The sequence below is a fragment of the Gossypium arboreum genome, chromosome 7, assembly GCF_025698485.1.
Source record: "Gossypium arboreum isolate Shixiya-1 chromosome 7, ASM2569848v2, whole genome shotgun sequence".
Lineage (NCBI taxonomy): Eukaryota > Viridiplantae > Streptophyta > Magnoliopsida > Malvales > Malvaceae > Gossypium > Gossypium arboreum.
Window position 1 is genome coordinate 82,043,068 of NC_069076.1, and position 25,817 is coordinate 82,068,884.

General features: G+C 31.5%; 1 protein-coding gene across 1 annotated transcript; it reads right to left on the bottom strand.

Annotated features, from left to right (window-relative positions):
* Nucleotides 1-260: 260 nt before the first annotated feature.
* LOC108476550 (probable LRR receptor-like serine/threonine-protein kinase At1g56130) lies at nucleotides 261-19,968 on the bottom strand. The gene is made up of 28 exons (XM_017778783.2): nucleotides 19,727-19,968; nucleotides 19,395-19,584; nucleotides 19,158-19,229; nucleotides 18,382-18,453; nucleotides 17,536-17,607; nucleotides 17,375-17,446; nucleotides 8,414-8,485; nucleotides 8,218-8,292; nucleotides 8,026-8,097; nucleotides 7,812-7,883; nucleotides 7,617-7,688; nucleotides 7,470-7,541; nucleotides 7,284-7,349; nucleotides 6,456-6,518; nucleotides 6,217-6,261; nucleotides 6,017-6,078; nucleotides 5,524-5,903; nucleotides 5,190-5,385; nucleotides 4,926-5,087; nucleotides 4,594-4,712; nucleotides 4,285-4,495; nucleotides 3,972-4,203; nucleotides 3,689-3,839; nucleotides 3,189-3,583; nucleotides 1,134-1,215; nucleotides 806-929; nucleotides 571-736; nucleotides 261-477 (listed from the first exon to the last, which is right to left on the bottom strand). The coding sequence occupies exons 1-28, from the start codon at nucleotides 19,920-19,922 to the stop codon at nucleotides 261-263; spliced, it is 3,780 nt and encodes a 1,259-aa protein (XP_017634272.2). The 5' UTR covers nucleotides 19,923-19,968.
* Between the last annotated feature and the right edge of the window lie 5,849 nt (nucleotides 19,969-25,817).

A 25,817-nucleotide genomic window follows, 5' to 3' on the forward strand; every position in this document is an offset into this window, starting at 1 on the left:
GCCGTTTGACTTAATAATAATAATCCTGCAACCATTAGAGTTTGAAATTCCTAATGAGATAAGGTTTTTCTTTAAGTCCAGTACATACCTAACATCTGACAGCCTTCGAATAATTTCGTCGTGCATCCCGATTTGTACTTTTCCTATTTTGATTATCTTATATGAAGAATTATTCCCCATCAGCACAACTCCACCTTCAACTGAATTGCACGCGGAGAACCAATCCCTATTTGGACATATGTGGTAAGAGCACCCTGAATCTAGACCCATTCAGAAGTAAGCTTGGAGCTTTTGCTCATTGACACCAACAAGAAATCCTCTTCTTTATCGTCGGGTACACTAGCATCAGCAACTTCTGTTTTCTGTTTACCATTCTTATCGTTTTCGGGACCCTTTTTATTATTATTCTGAAGTTTATAGCATTTTGCCTTAATGTGACCTATCTTCTTATAATAGCCAAATTGTTTATCTCGATTCCTAGATTTAGATTTTGCCGTAGATCTACTTCAATCTGGCTTTATGGATCGTTGTATACCTCTTGCAACTAGAATTGAAGCTTGCTTATCTAACTTCTTATTTTGGCCAAATTCGTTGTCGAGTTTATCCTTGCTTAGTAGATTTCCTTTCATGTCCTCGAATAAGAGATTATCTCTCCCATAAATTAGGGTTTCCCTAAAAGTTTTGTAAGAAGAGGGTAAAGAACACAACAACATAGCCTGATCCTTGCCGCCAATACCTGTTTCGAGATTTTTTAGATCATTAAGAAATGTAACAAATTCACTAATATGGGATCTAATGGACTCACCTTTGGCCATTCTGAACATGTAGAGACGTTGTTTTAACACTAACCTGTTGGCTAGAGATTTCGTCATATATAAGGCTTCCGATTTCCTCCATAATGCAGACATTGTTTTCTCCACCAGAACCTTCTATAACACATTATTCGTGAGGCATAGTTCAATTGCAGATAGAGCTTTTTCATCAAGCTCTTCCCATTCTGACTAATCCATATCTGCGGGTTTCTTCCCTGTAACGACCTTTTTCAGATTGTTTTGAACCAGTATTGTTGTCATACGAACTTGTCATAGACTGAAATTTGTGATTCTGTCAAACTTCTCAGTATCGAACCTTACTGTTGCCATCTTTGAATGGGTTGAATATGGAGATCGAACTAGCTCTGATGCTAGTTTGTTGGGAATTAACCCGTCTATGCAACTAACAAGTAAACATAGTAGAAAATTGAAAAGATCGAACATACAAATTTAAGTGGAAAAACTTCTTCGAAGAGGATAAAAACTACGGGCCAAGGGAGATTTCACTAAATAAAAAAAGAATACAAGAGATGGAGAGAATTAAAAGAAAAGTTGAAATCCCAAAAGAAAAAAACCCTTCAAAATCAAATAACATAATTCTTTCAATCTTAATATTTTCTATTGTTGTATCTAAAACCTAGAGTAACTAAGTCATATTTATAGGTTGAAATTCGTAGCGTTTATGATTAGAATCACCTTAGGTTAATTAGAGTTTAAGTGGAAAATATAAAACAAAGTTTAACTAAGAGAAGAAAACTGAGAAACTTGAAGAGCAGGTCGCCACATTGTGACGTGGCGTTCGGTCGTCAGAACAAATAAGGATTGTGTTGTCAAGATGAGGACTTTCTTCTCGTCGTGATGTTGGCTGCTTGTCGGGACGAAAAGCTTCTTCTTGTTGTGATGTCATACACTATTTTGGTCGAAATACGAGACATACTTCCACATATGATAAATAACATAATAATAAATATTTTATAAATAGTAGTAATATTAACCATAGCTAATAAAATTGTAGAAAGATGCTATCATAATACATGATTGGTACTATGATAGCATAGGAATAAATTATTAATTATGTACCATCATTTTAATATTTCAAAGTGAAATTATACTTTAATATAATATTTACTACGGTAATTGATTAAGTAATTTTCGACTTATATATAAAATATTAGTAAATAATAATATAAATGTAAATGTACGTAGTAATAAATAATTTATAATACAAGTGAAAAACATTAATCATAAAATAATAATTGATATATAACATACATAAAAATAATTGATAATAAAATATAATTTTAAAACTATATATTTATAAAAATATTATAAGCTTTATGATACTTGATTGAAAATATATATTCCTATTGAAAAATTAATTTTTTAAAAATAACTTATAATTAAATTTACAATTATCTGTTTTAAAATTATTACACTAAATTAATTAACATAATTTCATTAAAATATTATAATATTCATATTTAAAATAATTCACATTTAAATGCATATAGTAGAATTAAAATAGAGAAAAATTATATATTTATTTCTATTAATATTACGATTTAAATTTTGAGTACATTTATTTAAAATTTGAAATTAAATTAAATTTTATATTAATTATATTTTATAAAAATTATTAAATGAAATCAGTATATATAAATTTTATATATTACTTGCATAGCACTTGTCACAAAAACTAGTATGTGCATGTTCGATCTGTTTGATGAAATGTTTCCATGGATGGGATAGAGTAAATGTTACCAACCCAATTTTAACACGTAATTTAGCATGTCAAATTACCAATTACTGAACAAATTACAATTAATGAATAAAATATTTGTTATCTTTGTCAAATTTGAATTGCTACATTCCAAACTAGAGCTAAAAATAGAAAATTTAACTTTTAATATATATTTTCACTTTTCAATTTCTTTCAGGTTTGTTTTACCGCTTATATTTAAAGTTTATGGTTGTTTTTTTAATAATATCAATTTCAACCTTTTAAATTTCGTCATTTCTTTTGTTTTACAGTTTATATTTAAAGTTTATGGTTGTTTTTCTTAATAATATCAATTCTAACCTTTTAAATTTCGTTATTTCTTTAAAAGCGTAATCATATTTTTAGTTTATTATCTCGATGATTATTACATGATATCTTAAATTTAAGTTTAAACTTGAACAAAAGAAAAGACTTCTAAACACCATAAGTCTTTGTTTATCTGAATTTCCTAATATTGTTATATGTTTATTACAATACAACTCACTATATATAGAAATGATAGTTTCTAAAACTACAAAGTAGACATAGTTGAAGAAACAACATAAATTCTATGTTTTTTAACACAGTATAGCAGGCATAGAACAAACATCTCTCACCTTCCTTCTTGAATACTCTCCTTAAATTCAGTAATATTTACTTGAGAGAGTATTGGTCGATCATCTGCCTCTAAAACACTCATGTTCTTACTCTTGATGTCGCTGCTGTTAAGATCAAATCCAATGGATGTTTGTGCTTCTTCATCCATAAAGGTGCTTGTTATATCCTTAAAATCCCAGTCAGTTATATAACTTGGTTTTGTTGTAACATTGCTCACTTCAATATCTCCCGCAAGCATCCCAACAACACGGGACATGGGTGGCCGCATAGATGGTGATGTTTGGGTGCATAAAAGTGCCACCCTTATCACTCGGAGAGCTTCATTTTCATCGAACTCTACTAATGTTGGATCAAGCAGACTCAAGAGTTGGTTATTTTCATGCAGGGTCCACACCTAGACACATTGTAGGAACAAATTAATAATCGTAAGTCATTCAAAATTTAACAAGGTTTTTGAACAAATAGTACTGCAAAAGGGAAAGGTTTACTTCTGGATTACCCATTCAAGAAGATAAGTTCTGTCATTTTCTAAGGCATTATATGAGTTTGGTCTACCACTTATAATTTCCAAAGCAACAACACCGAAGCCAAAAACATCTACTTTCTCTGTAAGATGCCCGCGCATTGCATACTCGGGTGCCAGGTAGCCACTTCAAGATAATTCCATTGCATTGATGAATAATGTTTATTGATTAAAATACTAAATCTAGTAACTTGGGAACAAAAATAACAGCTACTAATTAATGCATGACTCATGAACAAAAAAGGTTGAAAGGTCTTACATTGTTCCAGCAGCACGTGTGGTGATGTGTGTTTTCTTGTCATCATAAAGCTTTGCCAATCCAAAATCAGATATCTTCGGGCAGAGCTCTGCATCAAGCAAAATATTGCTTGCCTTGACATCCCTATGAACAATCTTTGGCCTAGACTCCTCGTGAAGATAAGCTATCCCTCTTGCAGTTGATAAACAGACATTGAAGCGTGTTGGCCAATCAAGATGCAAATCATTTTGTCCTGCATTTGTAGTGTAACAAATCTCCTACAGTTTTTCATTAATCAACAAAGAGTGGAAAGCATAAAATTATTATATCATACCCCAAAGTGCCTGATCAAGGCTCTTGTTCACAAGATACTCATAAACAAGGAGGCGCCTATTTCCTCCAATGCAGCACCCGTATAGTTTGACAAGATTACGATGTTGTACTGCTGATATGGTAGCTATCTCGGCAGCAAATTGATCTTTTCCCTGGTTTGATGCTACTAGAAGTTGTTTCACAGCTACAACTCTCCCATCAGAAAGTGTACCCTAAAAGCATACTAGGATTTAGTAAACGCTCGTCTCTTGTTAATTTTATCATTGTACGATAAGCAAGTTAACACGGTGAAAATGTTAGACATGTTTACCTTGTACACAGCTCCGAACCCCCCTTCTCCTAACTTCTTTGAAGGATTGAAGTCTTCAGTGGCAGCTTTTAACTCAGAATAACTAAATGTGTTTGGTCTAGGGCTGATGCCAAGAAGCACTGTAGAGTTAAGCAACACAATTAGTAACACGCTGAGCATCCCAGTTTTAAAGGCAGAAGACTTCCTTTCTTTTCAATTAATGGGGGTCTTTTCATATAAACTAATCCATTGATATTGAAGATAGATGTCAAGATGCACCTTTTTCTGATATGAAATGAATAATCATATTATCTAATAGAATGAATTATTTTATGACAAACTAATGCTCTTACCCTCCTCCTCCTCATCTTCTCTCGTTCTTTTCACATAAAGGATTACAAATATAAGTATCAAAGCCAATGCTACAAGAGGAACTGAAACAACAACAATCAATGTTGTGTGGTTCTTCTCTTTAGGATTGCCCGGCGGTATCCCACTAACAGTTGGTATGAAATCTGAGGAACAAAACAGATGTATTAGAAATAAAGAACAAAAAAGATAAGCACATAAAGCATGCTTATATTACATGAGGATTCAAAAGTGTTAAGGTGTCTTACTTGGAACAACACTAATAGCTGAAATAGATGGACCGTAATAACCTTCTTCTGGTGTACCGGAAGTCCCCTTACCAGCCCAAAACAGGTGAATTTCAAGATGGTTCTCAGTTACATTAGCAGTGAAATTCCTAGTTATTGCTCTCTGAACACCACCTGCCTCCTTTGATATATCAAAATCCTTTAATCCTTGGGTTCCCTAGTGAAGCATTGATGAGATATTATAGCAGGAAGTATTTCTAAGTGTAAAACTATATGAACATAATTGTGATAATAGAAACACTGCAAATATAGGGGAATAGAATGGTATGAATTTCTACTTCAAATGAAATAATACCTGAATATATATATCGAAAACACGCCTTGCTAGACTAGTCCAAGAACCTGAGCTTCGCTCTGGGAAACCTGTCTCTGCAAAGAACAATCTTACAGTATAGGGTCCATTCTCAAGGCCTAGGCCATAATATCTGAGTGATCCAGGCGATAGCCTTGAAGTTTGATACATCATTGGAGTGTTGGTACTTCTCACTTGTCCTCCATTGTTTTCCACATACTGTTGATTTTGTCTATCTGCAAACATACCTACATTGCTAACTGCCCAATTACGTGTACTGGTTATATTAAAATTTGCTGCACCAAGAGTGCTATTATCAGCCTCAAATAATATCCCATCAGATATCATTTCTGGTCCGCCACACTTGATTGAAAAGTTTGCATCTACCAATGTCGGACAATAAAATATGTTAGAAAATCATTAAGCATTGGCCTGGATTAAATCTTATAAGTAAATTCTCAATAATAGATAATGGTTTCAAAGTTTTATCTTGTACATCGTGGAGCATTTCTAAAGCATGGGAAGCTTCTTTGAAGGCATTCTAATCCTGGTAAAAGCCTGAGAAATTTCAAAACAATTTTGTGATTAGAAACTTTAAACGAATGCATTGCATAGTAGAGATAATAGTAAGCATTTGTTACGATAGAGATAAGTTCAGGAGAAGAGAAAATGGGGTGTTGCGGGATGATAACTCACCTTATGTTTGAGCTGTTAAGTGTGAAGTTGTTGGCCACAAAGTTCCTGCAAAAAATTCCATGAAACAAGCTCTTATTGGTATTGATTTGCATTTGGTACATTTTTTAGAGTGTGATATCAACAATAATAGAGCTCCATTTGAGCACCAAAAAAGAAGAAGAAGCCATATGCTACAAAGCAGTGTTAAAAATGGAAAGCCAAAGGTAAGTAAAGGAAGCATCCTGGTTTAAGATACATACAGTTGTAAGCGTGAATTTACCCAAGAAGGCAAGTTTCCTGATAGAAAATTGTATGATAAATCTCTGCATACATAAGTATCTTGGAAGAAAGTGAGTATGCATCGTGAATATATTGCCAAAATCAGGAGAACTTAACTGCTTTACTCTATTTGATGGTTCACTAAATGGAAGATGCTTACTCTTTTTTCATCAAGATATAATGATAAATATTAATACTATGATTAATGTTAAATGAATGTATTTAATTGATTGAAAAAATATATATATTAGCTAATAAAATAAGTGAAATTTAAACTAAAAATATTATCAAAATTTATCATACATTTTATGAATTCTAAAACAATCAAATCAATAATACTTTTGAAACCAAACATAATTTTCCGATAATTATTTAGAGGGCTAAAAGGCATTTTTACGACAATTTGTAGAGTGGTCCCTGCTAACCCCTTGAATCTCCCCTTGGCTAATTATGCTTAATATCATATGATATAGGTTTGGACAAAAGATATTACGAGCTCCAGCTCTAATATAAGCTTGAGTTAGATTAAAAAAATACTAGTTTATAATATATTATTTTTATATATTATATAATTTTATTATATGAAACTTAAAATTACTATATTATAATGCAAATATTAAAATACATATTAAGTTATTTATGTTTAGAATTTTAATGAAAAATATAAAATAGTAAAAGAAATATATAATTATTAACTATTAAATTAATAAGCTTAGTCAATTATATATGGTATGAATACCATGCATAGGTTTGACTCAAATCGGGCTAAACTCAGCCTATGAATATCTCTAATAGATATGATGACTTACATGGTTCGAAGAGTTTCACTCTTTTGGCTAGGAATGGAACCTGATAGTCTGTTATTTCCAAGAAACCTGACAAATTCAGTAGTATGAAAGAGATTAATAATGTTGAGTAAAAACTGTAAGTCTTAAATTGATATTTTCAACTATGGAGGGGAATAGTTTTAGGGGTATTTTTTTTTTGTTACTTACAAGTATATGAGAGAATTCATATTGAACAAAGCATTTGGAATTTTTCCTGTTAAGTTGTTGAAACTCAAATCCCTATAACAAAAAGAAATTAGAAACATGAAGCAAACGATAAATTATTAAAGAAATTAACGTTTAGATAAAACTTACAACTTTTGTAAAGATTGTAGTTCTGTGATATAAGATGGAAAAATACCATTGAGCAAGACATTTCTTAGAACCCTGTGTGAAAAAAAAAAGGAAAATTAAATATGTTAATTGCATAAATATAGATAAAAATTTTCATTCTTAAAAAATAAGAGAAAAAAATTAATGAAAACAAAAAGTAAAGAATAATTAACTCACAAGTCAGTCAAGTTTTTTAGATTTCTAATAAAATTCAGAGAAGAACTCCCATTGTATATACCTCCAATTCTCCTACATGATATTTGAATGTAAAAAAGCAAGTACATACATATATACATACAAAATTGCATCATGCATGAATATGTGGGCAAAGGGAGAGAGGCCAACGGTGGTGGGGAGTATACTATCAGGAAAGTAAGATATTTGTACTTACAATGATGTCAATGAGGTTAAATTTGCAAAGCTGGATGGTATTGGACCTTCGAAAGAGTTCCCTTCAAATTTCCTGTATAAACATTTGGCAAACTAGTCAAACTATGAAAATCTAGGTAAAGCTATCCTTTTAGATGTTTGACTTAGAGAGAACTTATACGAATATTGTAACCAAGATTTTTTGATGAATTACAATGATGTAAGCTTTGTCCAATTAGTGCCAACGAAGTCTGGTATTTTGCCTGTGAATGCATTGTCAGATGCCCACCTAAAATTCAATAGAGATTATTGTTATTATTGTAAGGTAAGTGCTTAAGACAATTAAGGCAAATTGTAGGAACAAAATAGAAAAATGCAATAATCTTTAAAAAAAAAAAGGTCTTTCTTACACAATTCGTAGTTCTTTAAGGTTAGCAAATGTTGAGGGAATCTCACCACCTAATCCACAACTGTTAATGTATCTGCCAAATTTATAAACCAATTGTTGTTATAATTTCAAGGATGACCAGTAAACACAATTTTTAATTGCAATCTATTGAAATTTATAAACCTAATCGAAATGTTTTTTTTTTATTGTGTGTTAGCTAAACAAGGTTGAAGGGTGTATTAGTTGGATGTGAAGTCAGCATTCTTGAATGAAATATTGGAGGAAGAAATCCATGTTGAGCAACCATAGGGCTTCATTACACCAGGTCAAGAAAAGAAGGTTTAACTCTTAAGGAAGGCTTTCTATGGGATGAAACAAGTTCCTAGAGTATGGTAGAACAAGATGGATAAGCATTTATTGAACTTAGGATTTGTGAGGAGCCTAGGTGAATCTACTCTCTACGTGAAGAAGTTAGGAGTAGATCTAGTCATTATATCTCTCTATGTAGATGACATATTGGTGACAGGAAGTGGTGCAACTTGGATTGAAACATTCAAAAAGGTATAATGGAAGTATTTGAGATGACTGATCTTGGTGAGATGCATTATTTTTGGGAATGGAGATTAAGTAGGGGTAAAATGAGGTGTTTGTAATGCCCCAAAAGTAATATTTTTGTTTCTGTGAATTTAGGACACAACTGAGTATCTGCTTCAGTGGTTAAGTGTTTTTGGTGTGTGTGTGAGGTCCCAAGTTCAAGCAATGTCTTTGGAAAATTTTGGTATTTTTCTGAGTAAAGCCTTAACCTTACACAATAGGCTTATTTTTAATTTTTGATAAGAATATATGAGAATAGGCCTGCTGGTTTGGTGGCTAAGTGGAGTGTTAGTGTGATGGAGGTTTTAGGTTTGGCTCTCTAGGACAGCAAGGGTTGTATTTTTGCTTCTAGCATCAGCTAAAGTTGTGCTGATTAGGGACTCTGAGTAGTGGTGTGTAGTGGAGGAGTGTGGGAGTGGAAGTAGGATGGAATTAAGGGATTTGGGGTGAGTCCAACTTTACCCAACAACTTTTTTGAAAAAAATTCGGTTTCTCTCCTATCCTGAAGGAAAATCTGTTGTTCATTCTTCCCTTTCCCCAGCCGAAATTCTCCATTCTCTCTTCGTTCTTCTTTTTGCTTCCTTTTTGGATGGCAATCGTTCCCCCTCCCCCATCGATGACGTTTATTTGAGTAACTGCAATAAGTAGTCTCTTGTGGCTAAGATCAAGATTCTTCTTGTGCTACTTCGTTAACAAACCGAATTTGAAGCGTTAGGGGTAAGTTTCAATCGATCGTCGATTGAGTAATCCATTTGGATTGGTTTTAATTTGATGATTGAGTGTCTAACTGAGTAGTTTTGGGCAAATATAAGTTCGGGAAGGCTCGAAGTTCGTCTTAGCTTCAATCGAAATCAGGTATGTACCCAGAAATACAAGAAATGAGGTTTTGACGAATGCCAAAAACCTTTCTATCAACACCACACGACCGTGTGGTAGGCCGCGTGAAAGCATACGATTGTGTGATCGATGAGTTAGGCCGTGCGCGCAAGACATAGGCGCATGACATAGCCGTGTAATGGCCGGTGAGGCCATGACTGACATAAGGGCTAGACCTATTGGGCCGTGTGGGCCATACGGGCGTGTGAGCCTACATGGGTGTGTAAAATTCTGGGCTAGGCCATGTGATCCATACAGCCAAGGCCAATTTGGGCTATGTAGGCCCACACGGGCAGGCCACATGGGCCTGTGAGCCTAATTTTCTGAAATACTCTGAAAGGTTACTCGAGTCACCCAAGTCGATTGGAACCTACTGTACGATCGGTAAGAGTTACTTAACCCCTGAATTACGTGACCTGACTATGTGATATATGTGCTCTAGCATGTTATTCTTAGTATGTAGACCGACTCGTATGTATGATCTGTTAATTGCACATTTGCACGTCATGTATTGTATGCTGCATTTCATCGGGGTTGAGTTATTGTATATGGAGGAAGTATTCTGAAAGGCTCTTAGCCTGATATCTAGCAGCACAGCTGCAATTATCTGATTATGTGCCGTATTTGGTACAGCTTGGTATGTAGGGATAGGTGGGTTGATTTTATCCCCACATGGTGTATAGGGTCGGACGGAGTTGGTGTGTAGAGGCTAGTAGGTAGAACTCTATTTAATCTATTCCGTTCTGCATACTATATCTGAGATAGGCCAAGGCCCTAATATATATATCCGATTCTGTATTTGAGTGGGCTAAGGCCTACACTAATTTCTGTATGGGGCTCCGGCCTAGACTGATTATGATTATGATCTGATGTATGTCTGTAAGTATTTTTTTTAGGGGTTTACACATTGAGTTGCAAAAACTCACCTTTTTTCTGTTTAATCTGTGTAGGTAGTCCCAAACTTGACGGATCGGTGAAGCGGAGGACTAGAGGGTGGCCACACGTAAATTTTTAGACTGTTTTTTTATTACATCCAGTTTTTATTACTTATTTGGGGTTTTTAATGTATTTCTAGACTTGAACTGTTTGGTTTTAATTCGAGATTTATTACGGTTTTGTGATTATTTAAACTGCAACTCATCAAAACACGGTTTTCCTAAAAATTAAGGTTTGGGTAAATAAAACGATTTTACCTAAAATTAATTATTTGGGTTTCAAAAACTTTCAAGTAAAAGAGATGTTTGAATCAAATCAATTAGAATTTGGTTTCCCAAACTAAGTAAAAGTTAATAAAAGGAACAATTTGAAGGTCAATACATTTTCTAAAACACTCTCATGTGACTTCGCTAGATCCGGCCATAACGTCCAGGTCGGATTTGGGGTCTTACAGTGTTTCTTTTCCAGAAGAAGTATATGAAGGACATTTTGAATAGGTTTAATATGGAGGAGTTCAAGAGTGTGAGTACTTCAATGAACCAAAAAAAAACTTCAAAAGATGGATGGGGAAGATCCTGCAGATGAGAAGGTGTACAGGAGTCTTGCTAGATGTCTCATGTACCTCATATCCACTAGGCTAGACATCATGTACAGTGTAAGTGTTTTGTCTAGATTTCTCCATTGTGCAAGTGAAATTCATATGATTGCTACAAAGAGGGCATTAAAATACTTAAAGGGGACACTTGTATATGAAATCAATTTTAGCAAAATTGAGAAGTTCAAGCTCTAAGGCTATTCTAATAGTGATTGGGCTGAATCATTAGATGATATGGGAAGCACTTCAAACTATTGCTTCACATTTGGGTCAAGTTATTTTTCTTGGTATTCAAGAAAGAAAGAGATGATGGCTTAATCAACTACTAAAGTCGAATTCATTGTAGCTACAACTGTTGTGAATCAAGCTTTATGGTTGAAGAAGCTAATGGATGATATGGATTTGAAGCAAGAGGGAAGTATATAGGTGTTTGTGGATAATCAAGCTACTTTAGCTATTTCATTTAATCCTGTATTTCATGGAAGAACAAAGAATTTTAAAGTCAAGTATTATGTGCTGAGGGAAGTGTAGAAGACAGTGAAGTGAAGTTGGTTTTGTAACAACCCGATTTTCAGTAATGTTAGAAACGGTGGTTTTAAAACCCCATTTCTGTAGTTTGAGTCCATAAATATTAATAATTAATATTTACAAGGTTAATATAAAAATATATTAAAGTTTGGTTTAGTAATTTTGTTGAATTGATAGTTAATTAAGGTACAGTGGCTAAATTGTAAAAGTTTATTGTTATAGATTTTTAATTGACTAAAGGACCAATTAAGCAATTTGAACATATTTTTAAATGGTAAAATGGTGGTGGTGGATGACATAATCCACTAAAATTTTTTAATCATGCTTAAGCTTAATAAATTAAAGGTTAATTAAGTTAATTTTGATTAATTAAAAAATAAACAAAATATATAAGACAAAATTTAAATAAAAACAAGCATATTTTCATCTATCTTCTTCTCCATTGTTAAAAAAAGAAAAGAAAATAGAGTTTCAAGCATTTCAACTTTCAGGCCCTCAAATTGGTAAGGTTTTAAGTCTTTTTCTTATAATTTTTATGTTTTTGAAGTCATGAAAGCTTGATTTAGCTAACCCATCTACCAATTTGCAAAGCTATTAAAGTTTTTAAAAGTTTCCATTGATGATTTCTCGAAGAAGTTGGTGTTAAATTGTTAGATTTTAAGCTTAGATGTGAAAAAGGACTAATTTGTAATGTTTAATTGTTAGTTTTTTAACATAAGGACTAAACTATAAAAATTGTAAAATTGACATGAAATTTCTATAATAATAGATAATGGAGGGTTATAGAAGGATGTTATTGAGATCAGTTCTGAAATCAAAGCTCAAAATTAAAAGTTATTGTTATTTCGATTTTATGGACTAAATTGAGTAAATGTAAAAATTTAGGGGTATTTGAAAAATGAAATTAAACTGGTCCATGCCTATTATGGGATGATATAAAAGTGTTTGATATTGATAAATCAAATTGAACAATTGTATATATTGGGAATTGGATAAAATTGAAAATAGTTAGGGAAAAGACAAAATTGTTGAATAGTCATTGAAGTTCCAGCTTAATTGCTAATTTACCAAGTAAGTTCATATGATATGATTGTATTTAAATTGTTATGTATTTGAATTATGAATATGTGTATGTTTGGTTGTAATTTGAATTGTCTGTAATTTGGTACAAAATGTGATATATAGACTAAATTGTATAAAAATGGTTATATGTGTTAAAGATGCCCAAGTGAACATAGTAAAGGAAATGATACGATTGGCATGCTAGTAGAGTTATATGCACTCTTGTACAAGATATGTGATTGTACAGGGTAATTTATTTTACGAAGATTGTTACGGATTATATTGCGATCCAACATTTTTTGTGGATCATCAAGTATTGTATGTCTCTACGGAGACCTTGGTGTAGTGGAGGGACGTATTGTTTTATGATTATATGTATGACATCCTATGGTCTTTGTACTTCGATGAGCTGGTAAGGTGTAGTTACTGCTCGTCAGAGCAATTTAGTGTGGTGTAGTTATTACTCTAACAAGCAATCTGGTGTGGTGTAGTTACTACTCTAACGAGCAACCTGGTGTGGTGTAGTTACTCATATATCTAAATCTGTTCACTAGAGTTCATTAGGCTAAATGGTTAATGAAAAGTGACATTTGCTATGAAATGGTATGGGTTTGATATGCAAATGACTAAATGTTGGATTGATTATGAGAATGGTATTGAAATGTTGATTATAAGTGAATTGAAAGGTTATATGTTTGAATTACAATATGATATGGTTATATGATATGGTTATATGTTAAACTCACCTTATTGTTATATGATTTGCCATGATGAAGCAAACTTTGCCAAGCTAAGTAGCTTGTTCTGTTTAGTTGTAAGCTAAAGTAAGTTTTTTTTTAATGCCTATGAACTTACTAAGGATTCAATATGCTTATTCCATTGTTTTTCCCTTTTCCCCATAAATTTCAACTTGCGGAACGTGTCTAGCGGATCGTCCAAAAGCTTACACTACCCCGTTTTCAAATTGGTAGCTTTTCAATTGTTTTAAGTTTGGTTTTGTGGCATGTACATAGGTGTTGTGTATTTGTTAAGCTTTAAATGTTAATAATGGTTTGAAACCTATCTAATGCTAGATATTGGCAATGTTAATCTTAGTTGAAATGGTTGGTTTTGGTAAATGTGTTTGGAGTTTTGAATGGTAACTAAAACATCATGTTTAAAAATGAATTAACATAGATGAGAAGTTGGTATTTGAATGACTAGTTGGTTGGATGAATGGTATGAAATTGAATAAGTTGAAATGATATATTTATGATAAATGGAACTTATATTGAATTGATTATATGAAAATGGTTAAATGGTTTGTTTTAGTATGTCTTTAGTATGGTTTGAATCAAGTAAAAATGGTGATTTGTTGTGAAAATTGAATAGGTTATTTGGAAGCATTGAAATATGTATCAAATAGTTCATTTTTATCAAAAACAGAGTCCTCATCTCGATGAGTTATCTTCCTCATCGCAAAGTCAATCGACAGTGAGTCACATCGTGACACCGAGTGGCTTGAGGTCACAACGTGATATACTATTTGACAACGTCACAACGTCGACCCAGAGATTTTGAAACTTTACAATTTGAGTCTATTTCATAATCGTGTCAACAAAACGACTTTCGTAAGTTCGATTAAATCTCAAATTTGATAGTATATCATAATGTAAATGTGTTTAACATATAATTGTATGTTTGAATGATTATGTTATTGTATAATTGACTGTAGTTACCCCGTTAATGAAAGTGGTAGCTTGTAGCTCTGACCCGACAATAGGGTCGGGCAAGGAGTGTTACAGGTTTATTGTAGATCAAAGGACCAAATGGAAAATATTTTTACTAAGTCTTTCCATGTTAGTTGATTTGAGTTTCTTAGAAACAAACTTAGTGTCTGCAACACTTGAGTCAAGTGGAGAATGTTAGTGTCTCAAGGGCTGCAAAGTCTTTTTTGTCATTAAGGTAGCCTAAGTTAAAGTCTTAGTTTCTAGAGAGACCATTAGCTTGTTAGTAGGAGTAGGAAGCTAAGTTTGTTAGCTTGATAATGAGAGTAAGAAGCTGAGTTTGTTAAAGTTTTTTTTAGTTTGAGTCATGTATATAAGCATTACTTGATTAATGAATTTTCATCGTCCTTTCCCATTTTTTCTTTTTGTGCCTTTAGTTAGCTCTCTGTTGATATAACATCTTTCTGTCTTGTTCCCCCCCCCCCCCATTTTTTTTTACCATATCAATTCACATGTAGAGACAACAAATACTTTTTTTGAACTACATTTTCCTTCACCCATATTCCAGATGCTTATAGAATATAGAAATATTGTTTGTAAAGATGATTATTTTTAGCATTGTCCTTTACTTAAAGAAAGGAAAACATGTAGATGGTTATACTCTACTTGAAAATGAGCTTGATTCTAATAATAAATCTAACACACTTGTTGCTGAGAAGAATGTTGCAACAAAAACTCAACCACGAAACTTGGAGGCTTAATAAGCTAGGATAATAAAATTTTCAAATGCTCAAATAATTTTTTTTAACCCTAAAATTCATCAAACCAAAAGAAAAGAAAATGTATCTTTAATTTCTTATGGATTTGAAAGGTGGTGAGATGTGATTCTCATCTCCTTAATTGGGGGAGATGAGGGAACTTGAGGGGGAGAATGGATGTTTTGTTTTCTTCGACAAATGTTTGATTTTTGGTTTTCAAACACTAGACTTGTTATGATTTGGGAACCGATAGTCCGAATGATCGATAGGATCCGGACTTCCGACCCAGATGAACCCGACCCAGAAAAAGAATATTCGCCTATAGGCACAGACAACTGAGGACCTCGTGGGAATACGAGATGTTCATAAAAAGAGCTCACGCAGAGGAGCCTGCATAAGCCTCGCACAAATGAGATCGCAAGAGGAGAGCTCGCGTAAACCTTGCAGGGACGAGGTCGCGAGCCATGTCTGTGAAGAGGACCCCCGCTCGTTACTGGAAGGTGAGAAGTTTGTTGGGAGAGTCAGTCCCAGGATCAGAAAGGATCGCGTACCCCACAGGCAAGCGTCCAGTAAACCAAAGGAGGCTCAGGGAATATCAACACTAGGGATAGAGAATGTCAGTACCCTTGGCCCTCGGCCAAGACAAAATAGTGAGCCCTATTGTTAGCTGTAATAGTAACAGTAGGAATGTGTATAAATACCCCCTATATTTCCTTTACTACAGGACAATAGAATATCACTCAACAAGACTCTTATGGTTTGCTTGGTACCACTACTTTGGTATGTTAGCATGCTGGACCAGAGGGTTGTTTATGGACTCATATATGAGTACATCTCGTTTCTAGTTTATAACATTATGTATGGGATGTTATTAATTTTGGTTATATATTTTTGTTAAAAATGCCTACAGGGGAATTGTTAATGCAAACTACCAAAAGAATGTTACACAGCATGCAACAACATTACATTGCAACATTTTGTGCAATGTTATCCAAGTCTTTTACATTTGGCAATTTTGGCTTGTATTTTTTTAGTAGCAACAAATTTAGGATATTTATCTATAAAAAGGAAAGTAGATATGGGAGAATCCTTTTCTTAGAGAGGATTGAAAATTTATTACATTTGTAGGAGATGGACTGAGAAGTTCATGAACGAATAAGAATATTTATTCCCACAATCAAGGAAGATAATTTTATCGAGCCTATTTAAAGAATGTTCATCTTTCAACATTTGGTGTGAATTTATAGAGCACAAATCACTTCATCGTGGAACATTTCTTCCTGTGCAAATTGTTATTTATGAGGTTTTACAAAAGGAAAAGTTAGTTGGTAGAGTGATTGAATTGGTGGGCTTAACTAACGGATGACAAGACCTTGCAAACATAGACATAGATGACTCTAAACATCTTAGGTGTTCTTATGTTTTCTTTAAAAGTATACTGTTAAATATGACTCTTAATTTTAGTCAAATTTGAGAAATAATCATTTAGTTAAACTCTGTTTATTTGTTTTAATCAAACACAGATTAGTTTAGATTATTTTATTATTATTTGACCTATGAATTTAGCCTATAAATAGGCTCTTTTAAAACATTAGAAAAAACACCCATTAGATATTAGAACTCATAACACATTTAGAGAATTTTGTGTTTACATTTTGAAGGATCTTTGTTTTTGGGTTTTCGAGTTTAGTTTTATCTCCATCTTTTGTACTCTTCGTTCTTTTGCCATTATAGTAAAATTATCTTTGCTCGTGGTTTTTTATCCTCTTTGGAAGGATTTTTCCACATTAAATTTGTGTGTTCAATTTTTCAATTTATTTCGTTATTTTTTTTACTTGTTACTTAATCGAGTCGATCCTAACATATACTATTCCCTGTCTGCAACAACGTTTCACTCCCTGCAAACACTAAAGAACGTTATAACTTACAGTTCTCCAAGCTCCACTAAATTACCGAGTTCTGGAGGCAATGTTCCAGAAATATTATTATTACCCAACGACCTGCATCAGATTCATCCACATTTAATTTACGAGCAAATGTTTGCTTAAAAACAAAACTAATTTATCTTTTACAATGGTTGAAATCTTACAACAAATATAGCTTCTTAAGATTTCCAAGCTCCTTTGGAATGGGTCCATTGAAATTATTTTGCGCCATTGACCTAAATAGATAATCCAAAGAAAGGTGTATTCTTGAATATAAGAAATTAGTAAACAGTAATAGTGAAGAAAAATGAAAAAAAATATACATAAAATTAAGTAATAAAATGATTTCTTATTAGTTATTCCAATATGTTGTAGAGCTGTATAGGCTGGGCAGGGCCAAGGTTCGGTTCTAGGCCCCTTTTTGGAACAATCTGCCTTCACAAAAAAAACCCATTTTATTATTCAAAACATAATAAAATTTTAAAATATGTATTTAATTGATATTTTATAATTAAATTTAAGTTAAAAATTTTTTTTAGTTGAATTAATTTGAAGTGTAAAAATTTTTGTCTAAACTCGACTTAAATCGAGTTAAACTTAACAGGTCAGACGAATTATCCAACCTTTAAAAAAGTCTAATAATTCAAAAGGGAAATTGTAGTAGAAACTTTATTAAGTCACTTCTTTTCGGAATTGGGTTGAGTTCCACCCGTCACTAGTTTTAAACATGTAAACTTGCTTCAACTCTTAATTTTTCAAATATGGTATGAGCACTTTTAAGTATATAAAAACTAATTTTTTTAAAAAGAATTAATATGTCAAACACTAATCTAACTCTTGAGTACAAGTAATTTCATGATGGGATTGGGAGGTTTATGAAAAACCAATTATACTTGGAAGTGTTGAACCATAACAGCCTATACGTTTATTTTTGTGTGTTTCTATGATATTGTTAAGGCCCGAAAGCCAACAATGAAATAACGAAATAATTTATTAGATTGAGTACTCACAATAACCCTAATTTAGACATATTTCCGAGAAATGTTGGTAAAGGACCAGAAAAGAAGTTTTTATCAATCTTCCTGCATCACCAAACAATATAAATTATTATAATCAGTTACTATAAAATTATGTTTCCATCATTAAAAATCATATTGTAACCATGATAGTCGATACCGTATCCATACCTAATCTTTTAGTCCTAAACCGATATAAATAGTTTATGTTTCGTTTCAATCAAAATTTTAGTGTATTTCAACTATTTCAATATGTTTCGGCCAATTTTGATCGATATTAACTTGGTGTATATGGACCCATATCGGTTTACACAAAATTTTGATATTTTAAACCAAAGTTTTAAATTTTTATCATGATCATTTTAATTTTTCTATAATGTTATTTAAAATTAACAGTTATTAAAATAAATTATTGAACATAATTAATATTTTAAAACTTATATTTAGATATAAATATATTTATATAGGTGTGATTGGAATATATTTACATGTATCTATTATATATAATTTATTTTTATTAAAATAATATATAATTTATTAAAAAATTAAAAATATAAATATATATGTGTGAAAAATATTTAAAAATAGCGATAATATTATATTAAAATATATCAATATTAGTTCATACTAATGTCATGGTTATGACACTGATAAAAAAAAAAATGGTGCATCCACGATAAGTAACCATTTCAAAATCTGTAATCACTTGGAATATATTCAAAATGAAAGTTGGGTTAATAGGATGGAAAAGAATTTAAGAACATTCTTACAAGAACTCCAAAAAAGGCAAGTCTAAAAGCTCCTTTGGTATCACTCCTCGTTTATCTAGAGCATATACCCTCCTGACAAAAACAAGTACAACATCAGTACAAATTAGACTTCCCACAAATAGTGAAGCTTTTTGCTGTGTATAAATCCTAAAAACCACATGAAAGGGCTACCTTTTAACTGATATACAATAGTAATGGCTTTAAAATATTGCAGAAACGTGAGAGAAAGAAGCATACAAGCTAGTAATGTGGCAAAGAGTGTTATTTTCGAAAGAGCAATCGCATCTAATAGCAGGATTATTAGTAGGATCCTCAAACACAGAAGAACTTTGGGTGAGAGCAGTTCCACTGCATGGCTCTCCACTGATATTCCATGAATCCACCGCTTGTATACGCCATTGTTGGAAGATTGAGTTCAACGCCCTCACTGTTTTACATTCATAAAATAATGGGTGAAAACATGATATGAAATTTAAACCCAACAATAATTAATCAAAAAAGGGGAAACAATATAGCCTTTCCCCTATAAGAAATTATTCGTTGATTAAACAAAGAGAGGGAGAGGTCACCTTCTGAAGGATCGGTGGTGGCGTTCTGGGCATTAATGGATTGGATGCACCGAAAGAAAACGAGGAAGAAGAAGAAGAAGTAGAGCAGGAAATTGGAAGAAGACAACAATGACTTCATAATCATCCTTAAAATAATCTTTTTCCCTTTCTTCACAAAAAGGATATCGGATTTGGGCGTACGACTGTTTCTCATCATCACTCGCCCACTTTCATCTACTCCATGCAATAAGCCAATAGGGTCTCTCTCGTCTTGGTCTTGGATGGGAAAGGTTTAAATGCTTGGAGCTTTTACCAAACCTCAATTTGTCAATTTTGTTTTAATGCACAGGTAGTGCATCAGAGTTTGTGCAAGTTGGAATAAATAAAGTCCACTTGGATGGTAATTCCATATTTAATTGTATTTTTCTTGACTGCAATTCCATATCTAAATTTTAACTAAACAGCTTTTGGATGTTTTTACCAAATTTGGATGGCGAAACATTTGTTTTCTATTTATACGTACGAGGCCCCCAACCACCCATAATATGATTCAGAATTCAACCATATTATATCTCACTACATCTTGAAAATATTCAGTTAATTTTTTTAAATAAATTATTTCCTTTTTAAATTTTATTCAAAACTATTCAAAATAAGACTAAATTAATGAGATTAAAATTAATGTATCAAACAGTTTTATACTTAATGTAATAAACAATTATATAATATAAATTTAGTGCTTAAAAATTCAATTGTTACATTTCCAGCATTTAATTTTTCAAACACACCTTAAATTTATATATAGACTTTATAGATAGATTAATGGTGTGTTTAGATAAGTCATTTTAAATTGTTAGTATTTTTTATTTATTAATTTACAATTATATATATATATATATATATATATATATATATATATATATATATATATATATATAAAAGCAATTGCAGTTGTATTTTTTGAATAAATATTTTTAGAATGAATTTTTATGTAATTTTAATATTAAAATTGATAAAATAATTATAATAGAGAAAAATAATATTAAAATAAAATAAAAAGATAGATATTGATAAAACAATTCGTTATATTTGTAAAATGGAAAGATATTAATAGCACGAAAAGGATAAAAATTGCATCCTGATATGAGTTTTATAATTCGTTGAAATTAGAATTGGAAAAGATAATACTAACCTAAAAATATATAATTCATATCAGAGCCTAATTTAGGGAGCTGGTAGGGCCAGCACCCTAAAATGGAAAATTGTTATTTAGGTTATTAAAATTTTAAAAATTTTAAATTAGTAAATATAAAATTACACTTTGATTCCCTAAAATTATAAAAATTTGATTTAATCCTTTAAAATTATAAAGATATAGACTATAAAAATCAAAATTTCATTTGGCCCCTTAAAATTATTCTGCTTCGCCTAATTTATACTATATAGTATTAATTAGTGATTAAGTTGATGTCATGAGTCAATCAAATATCAATATAATTAAAAATTACTAAAAATACAAAATAAATTATATTATGAAAGTATTTTTATTTATTTTTTATAAAAACCCGATAACAATCAACTTAAGAGAATGCATACTTAAAATTCATTTGATTTTATGTAAATTTTAAAAATATATTATTTACATAATGGTTTTTTTTTTACAAATTCTACTTCTACAGGCGGAAATTTAAAAATAAAAATTTAATCAACAAAAAGTCATATTTCAAATTTTAAGAATCACTTTTAACTTTTAAAAATATCTATATACAAATGAATTTCTTCCATAAAACCATCACTCATACACACCTTAAAAATGCATCGTATCATAAAAAATTAAAATATTTGACAATTGAAAGTTCATTGTTTTTATCCTTTAGTTATTTATTTCATTGTGATTGAACGAAGTAATTTGTGGTAATATAATTAAAATTTTTTACATTTGTAATACCTTATTCAACAAAAAGTATAAGTCCGTGATTTAAGTTCAACCCACTCACCAAATTGCAACATCATTCCTATACTTCAAATTAGATTACTCTCCCTCTAAAACTTTTCTTTTGAAAGCTTACATGTAAACTAATTGACTCAATCCAATTTACTTACAAAATTTTCCCTCAAAGACGGTTCCTAATTCAACAAGTAATATGCTCTCTAATTCTTGTCCTAACCTAAACAAGTCATTCAATATAAATACAAAATAGGCTTGTTGAATTACAATCATTAATTCCTTTAAATTAACCACTTAAAAAACTTACGTGAAAAGATCCTCTCAATATCAAACTCCTTTTAAGATCATATCTTTTATCAAAAGAACTTCTAACTCTATTAAAAGTTTAAATCTAATCCTTACTTGGCTTGATTCTTTCGCATAAAGTCTTCAATATTATGCTGCTAACAATCCTCGAAAACTAGCAATTAACAGTCCAAGCAAAATTGGTGAAAATATGTTAATCAAATAATGCGAGTTATAATGTTTTGCTAGCTTTTACTTACGTTGCAACTGGCGTACGTTGTAGTTGGCAGATATAACGGACACTAACAATCTCTTTCTTTGACATTTTTGAATAAAAACTTAGCAGCATATCAAGCAAGGATGACACACTCAACACTCCTCCCCCTTAAACCATACACTCAACTATGAATTGAAGTAGTCGAATCAACTATTAATTCAAAGTAACGACAACGTTAACAGTTAATTAAAACAATATATATAAAAATATCACGGTAAAGTTAGGAAAGTATTAAGTAACAATCTAAGGACATTTCACCATCTCATACAAGTCCGAAAATATCAGTACAAAATTTAAAAGCAAACTTCAGTTCAAGTTTAGCAGCAAAAAAAGAACTTTCCATCAGCATCAGTAGCAACCATATTTGTTAATGTAAGTTTTTAAAGTGGTCTAGTAAGTGTCAATAAAAAGTGGCTACTTCTATCGATCCTATGACAATCTGTTATTTGCTATATTTAGAGTTGGCAATTTATCAAAACAAAATCTTTAGGCTTTAAATGATGTTGATATTATGGAGATATGAAAGCCCAACTTTGAAGACAAAACCTTTTAAAGAAAATTGAATTTGATCAAATCAAACAATTGAACCCCTTGGATTTTAGAGAATGAATTGGGGATCTCCTTGAAAATCCCATTGCGTAATAAGTCTAAATCAATTCACTTTACATTTGAATTTATTAGTATATTGCCTTTTGCTATTTTGTAGCTGTTATTATTAAGGGGTTGGATTGTAATTGATCTTTAGTAGGTTAGCAAGTCTTGAAAACATCTATATATTGATTGACTTGTTTAGGTCTTGGACGAGAACTTATAGAGAGCACTAATGAACTTATTTTGTGTTGCACATACGTTAGTGAAATAAACAGTAATGTAAAATATTGATTTAAATCACAAGATCGAATTAGAACATATATATAAAATCTGAAATAAAAAAAAAAACAGAAAATGGAAATAAAACTTGATCGAAATTGTGTACTTGTAGGTAGGCAAAAATTTGACTGGTAGTTGAGGCATGTTTTCACAGTTTCCTTAAGATAGATTCAGCCGCTCCTTTGATGTTGGAGAAATGTTAGTCGACTGTCTCCTAATTGAAGAGTCTCAGTTTAATATTTGTCCTTTTAATTTCAAACAGAATTTGAAGAGATAAGCTCAAATTGGGCTAAAATATTTGTAAGCATAGAAGGGCCCAACCATTTTGAACATCTTGTCACCCATGTCATGCAAGTGCACCTCCAACCCCGACAAGTTTAGATTTGCATCCCTCTATGAGCAAGGGAAAATATTAGCTTAATCATACAATAATTATTAAGTTGGTTCATACATATAAACATATTCCACACTTGATATCTAGCCAATGTGGAGCTAAGCTTTTCATTTTCCTCAATATAATTCACAAGTGGCTTACTTTGAGTATCAGTTTCTCATTCATCACTCAATCATTTTGAGCATATGATATACCGTTGTAAAGGCCTCATAGAGTAGAATATAAAACCATAATTTTATGATTTAAATCTCCACCTTTATTAATCGAGAATATGCCTCAAAGCTTCCAAAAATCTTTTTTTTTTCAGTATTTTGTGAGTGCATTTGAGAGAAAATAGTTTGTGTTTACAACATATATTTTTAGGGAGAGAATTTAAAGGTGAATGTTCTAGTCTTTATGTACAAAAGTGAGGTCTTTATACTTGGAGCGTGATAAGACTTGATTCAATTATTGTTTTGTGGATTAAAGATAGTAAAATTACTCACTAAGCTAGGCGCCACAGACATAGGGAAATCAAATTGTGTAAATAATTCTTTGTTTATTTTGTTTGCTCTATTTTAGTTGTTAATTGTTGTTGCAACCGAAGCAGCCATTGCAGCCGAGCACGTCTATTCAAACAATTAGTTTCGAAAGCAATTAGAAATTATAGGTTCCCACAACATCTGTAACCAACCAACCAACCAGAATACTCTCCATATTCCTCGAGTTCATTCTCACCCTTTTTTAATTCAAGAATGTCAAGTGCATTCACTATTATTGAGCAAGAAAGTCTAACTTATATCGATGAGCGTTAATCCTCTAGCAGTGAAGTATCTCTAACTAATTCTCTTGATACTAGATGCTCTTGTCAAGGCATGCCAACTTTTTATTGAAATGTCGGCTTGACAGATATTTCAAGCCCCAGGGCTTATGTAGGGCCAGGCCTCTCAAATAACCTCCAGGCCTGGGCCTAATCTTTGATGCCATAAGCTATGGCTCCAGTTCTTGCCACTATCATCAGCTTATGCAAAAAATGATCATCGACGTCGTCCTCCCTTCCTTCTCCTCCCATCACCACCACCAAAATACAGTCAGTATTGAAAGAGTCCAACAAAAAAAAAAAAATCAGTGAAGAAAGCCATCAACAATAGCAAACCAGACAAGCTAGCCAAACTCTTGAACTTAGGGAAGCAAAAAGTGATGTTGAGACTACAAAAAAGTGCTAGCTTTGGAGAAGTTGAAGTGCTTGATTAAGGAATGAATGTTACCTTTTAATTATGTGAAAAATTAGGAAAAAAAGAAGAAGAAGAAGAAGATTACATGGGATGATTGGTCATCTTTCCGTTTAGGAGAAAATAACATTAGTGACCATTTGAGCAATTTAACTAACGATAGTGATTAAATTGACAATTTTTTTGAAGTGATGAAAATAAAAACATCATATTTTAAGATGCTTAATAGGGTAATTTACCTAATAATCAAATACTTTAATTAAAAAAGTAATAAGATTCTATTTATATTGCTTTCACAGTGAACTTTTCTTTGTATGAATGTTCACTGCAAGTTGGATTATCTATTTAAATATAGGTCCAAAATTGACATGTGTGAATTTTTCTTTTTCTATTTAATATGAAAATGTTTAAATATTATTTTGCTCCTTTTACTATGCCTACAATTAAGATTTAATTTTTATTTTAATTTATACAATTTGGTCCCTACTTTTTTATATTGTTTACTTTTACATGGCACACTCAAACCATGATCCCTTTCTCTTTTTTCATTTTACAAAAATATTAAATTTTAATTTTGTCCCTCTAACATGTCTAAATTTGAAATTTAATCTCTATACTTTAATTTTTAACATAAATTTATAATATTTTAATTAGTCCACATAGTTAATATCATTAACTTTTTTATTAAAACATTACATGGTTATATATATAATTTGGTTACCCTAAGAGTCTTAAAACTAATACATGATTTCCTATTTCTTTTAGGTTTATGTAAGTCTTACCTTTTTATTTTTGCAGTTTTAAAAATGATTAAATTTCAATTTTGGTCTCTATTATGCTTAAATTTGATATTTAGCTAGCACACTTCAATTTCTAATGTAATTTGGTCCTTGTATTTTTATATTGTTATTAACTAGTCCAAATAGTTAATATCAATAATTTTTCGATTACATTACGTGATTATATATAATTTGAATGCCTTAAGGGCCTTAGATGGATACGTAGCTTTCTATTTCTTTTAGGTTTGCCTTTTTACATTATAAGACAATGATTAAACTTCAATTTTAGCCTTATATTATGCTGAAACTTGGGATTTGAACTATATACTTTATTTTTATACAATTTGA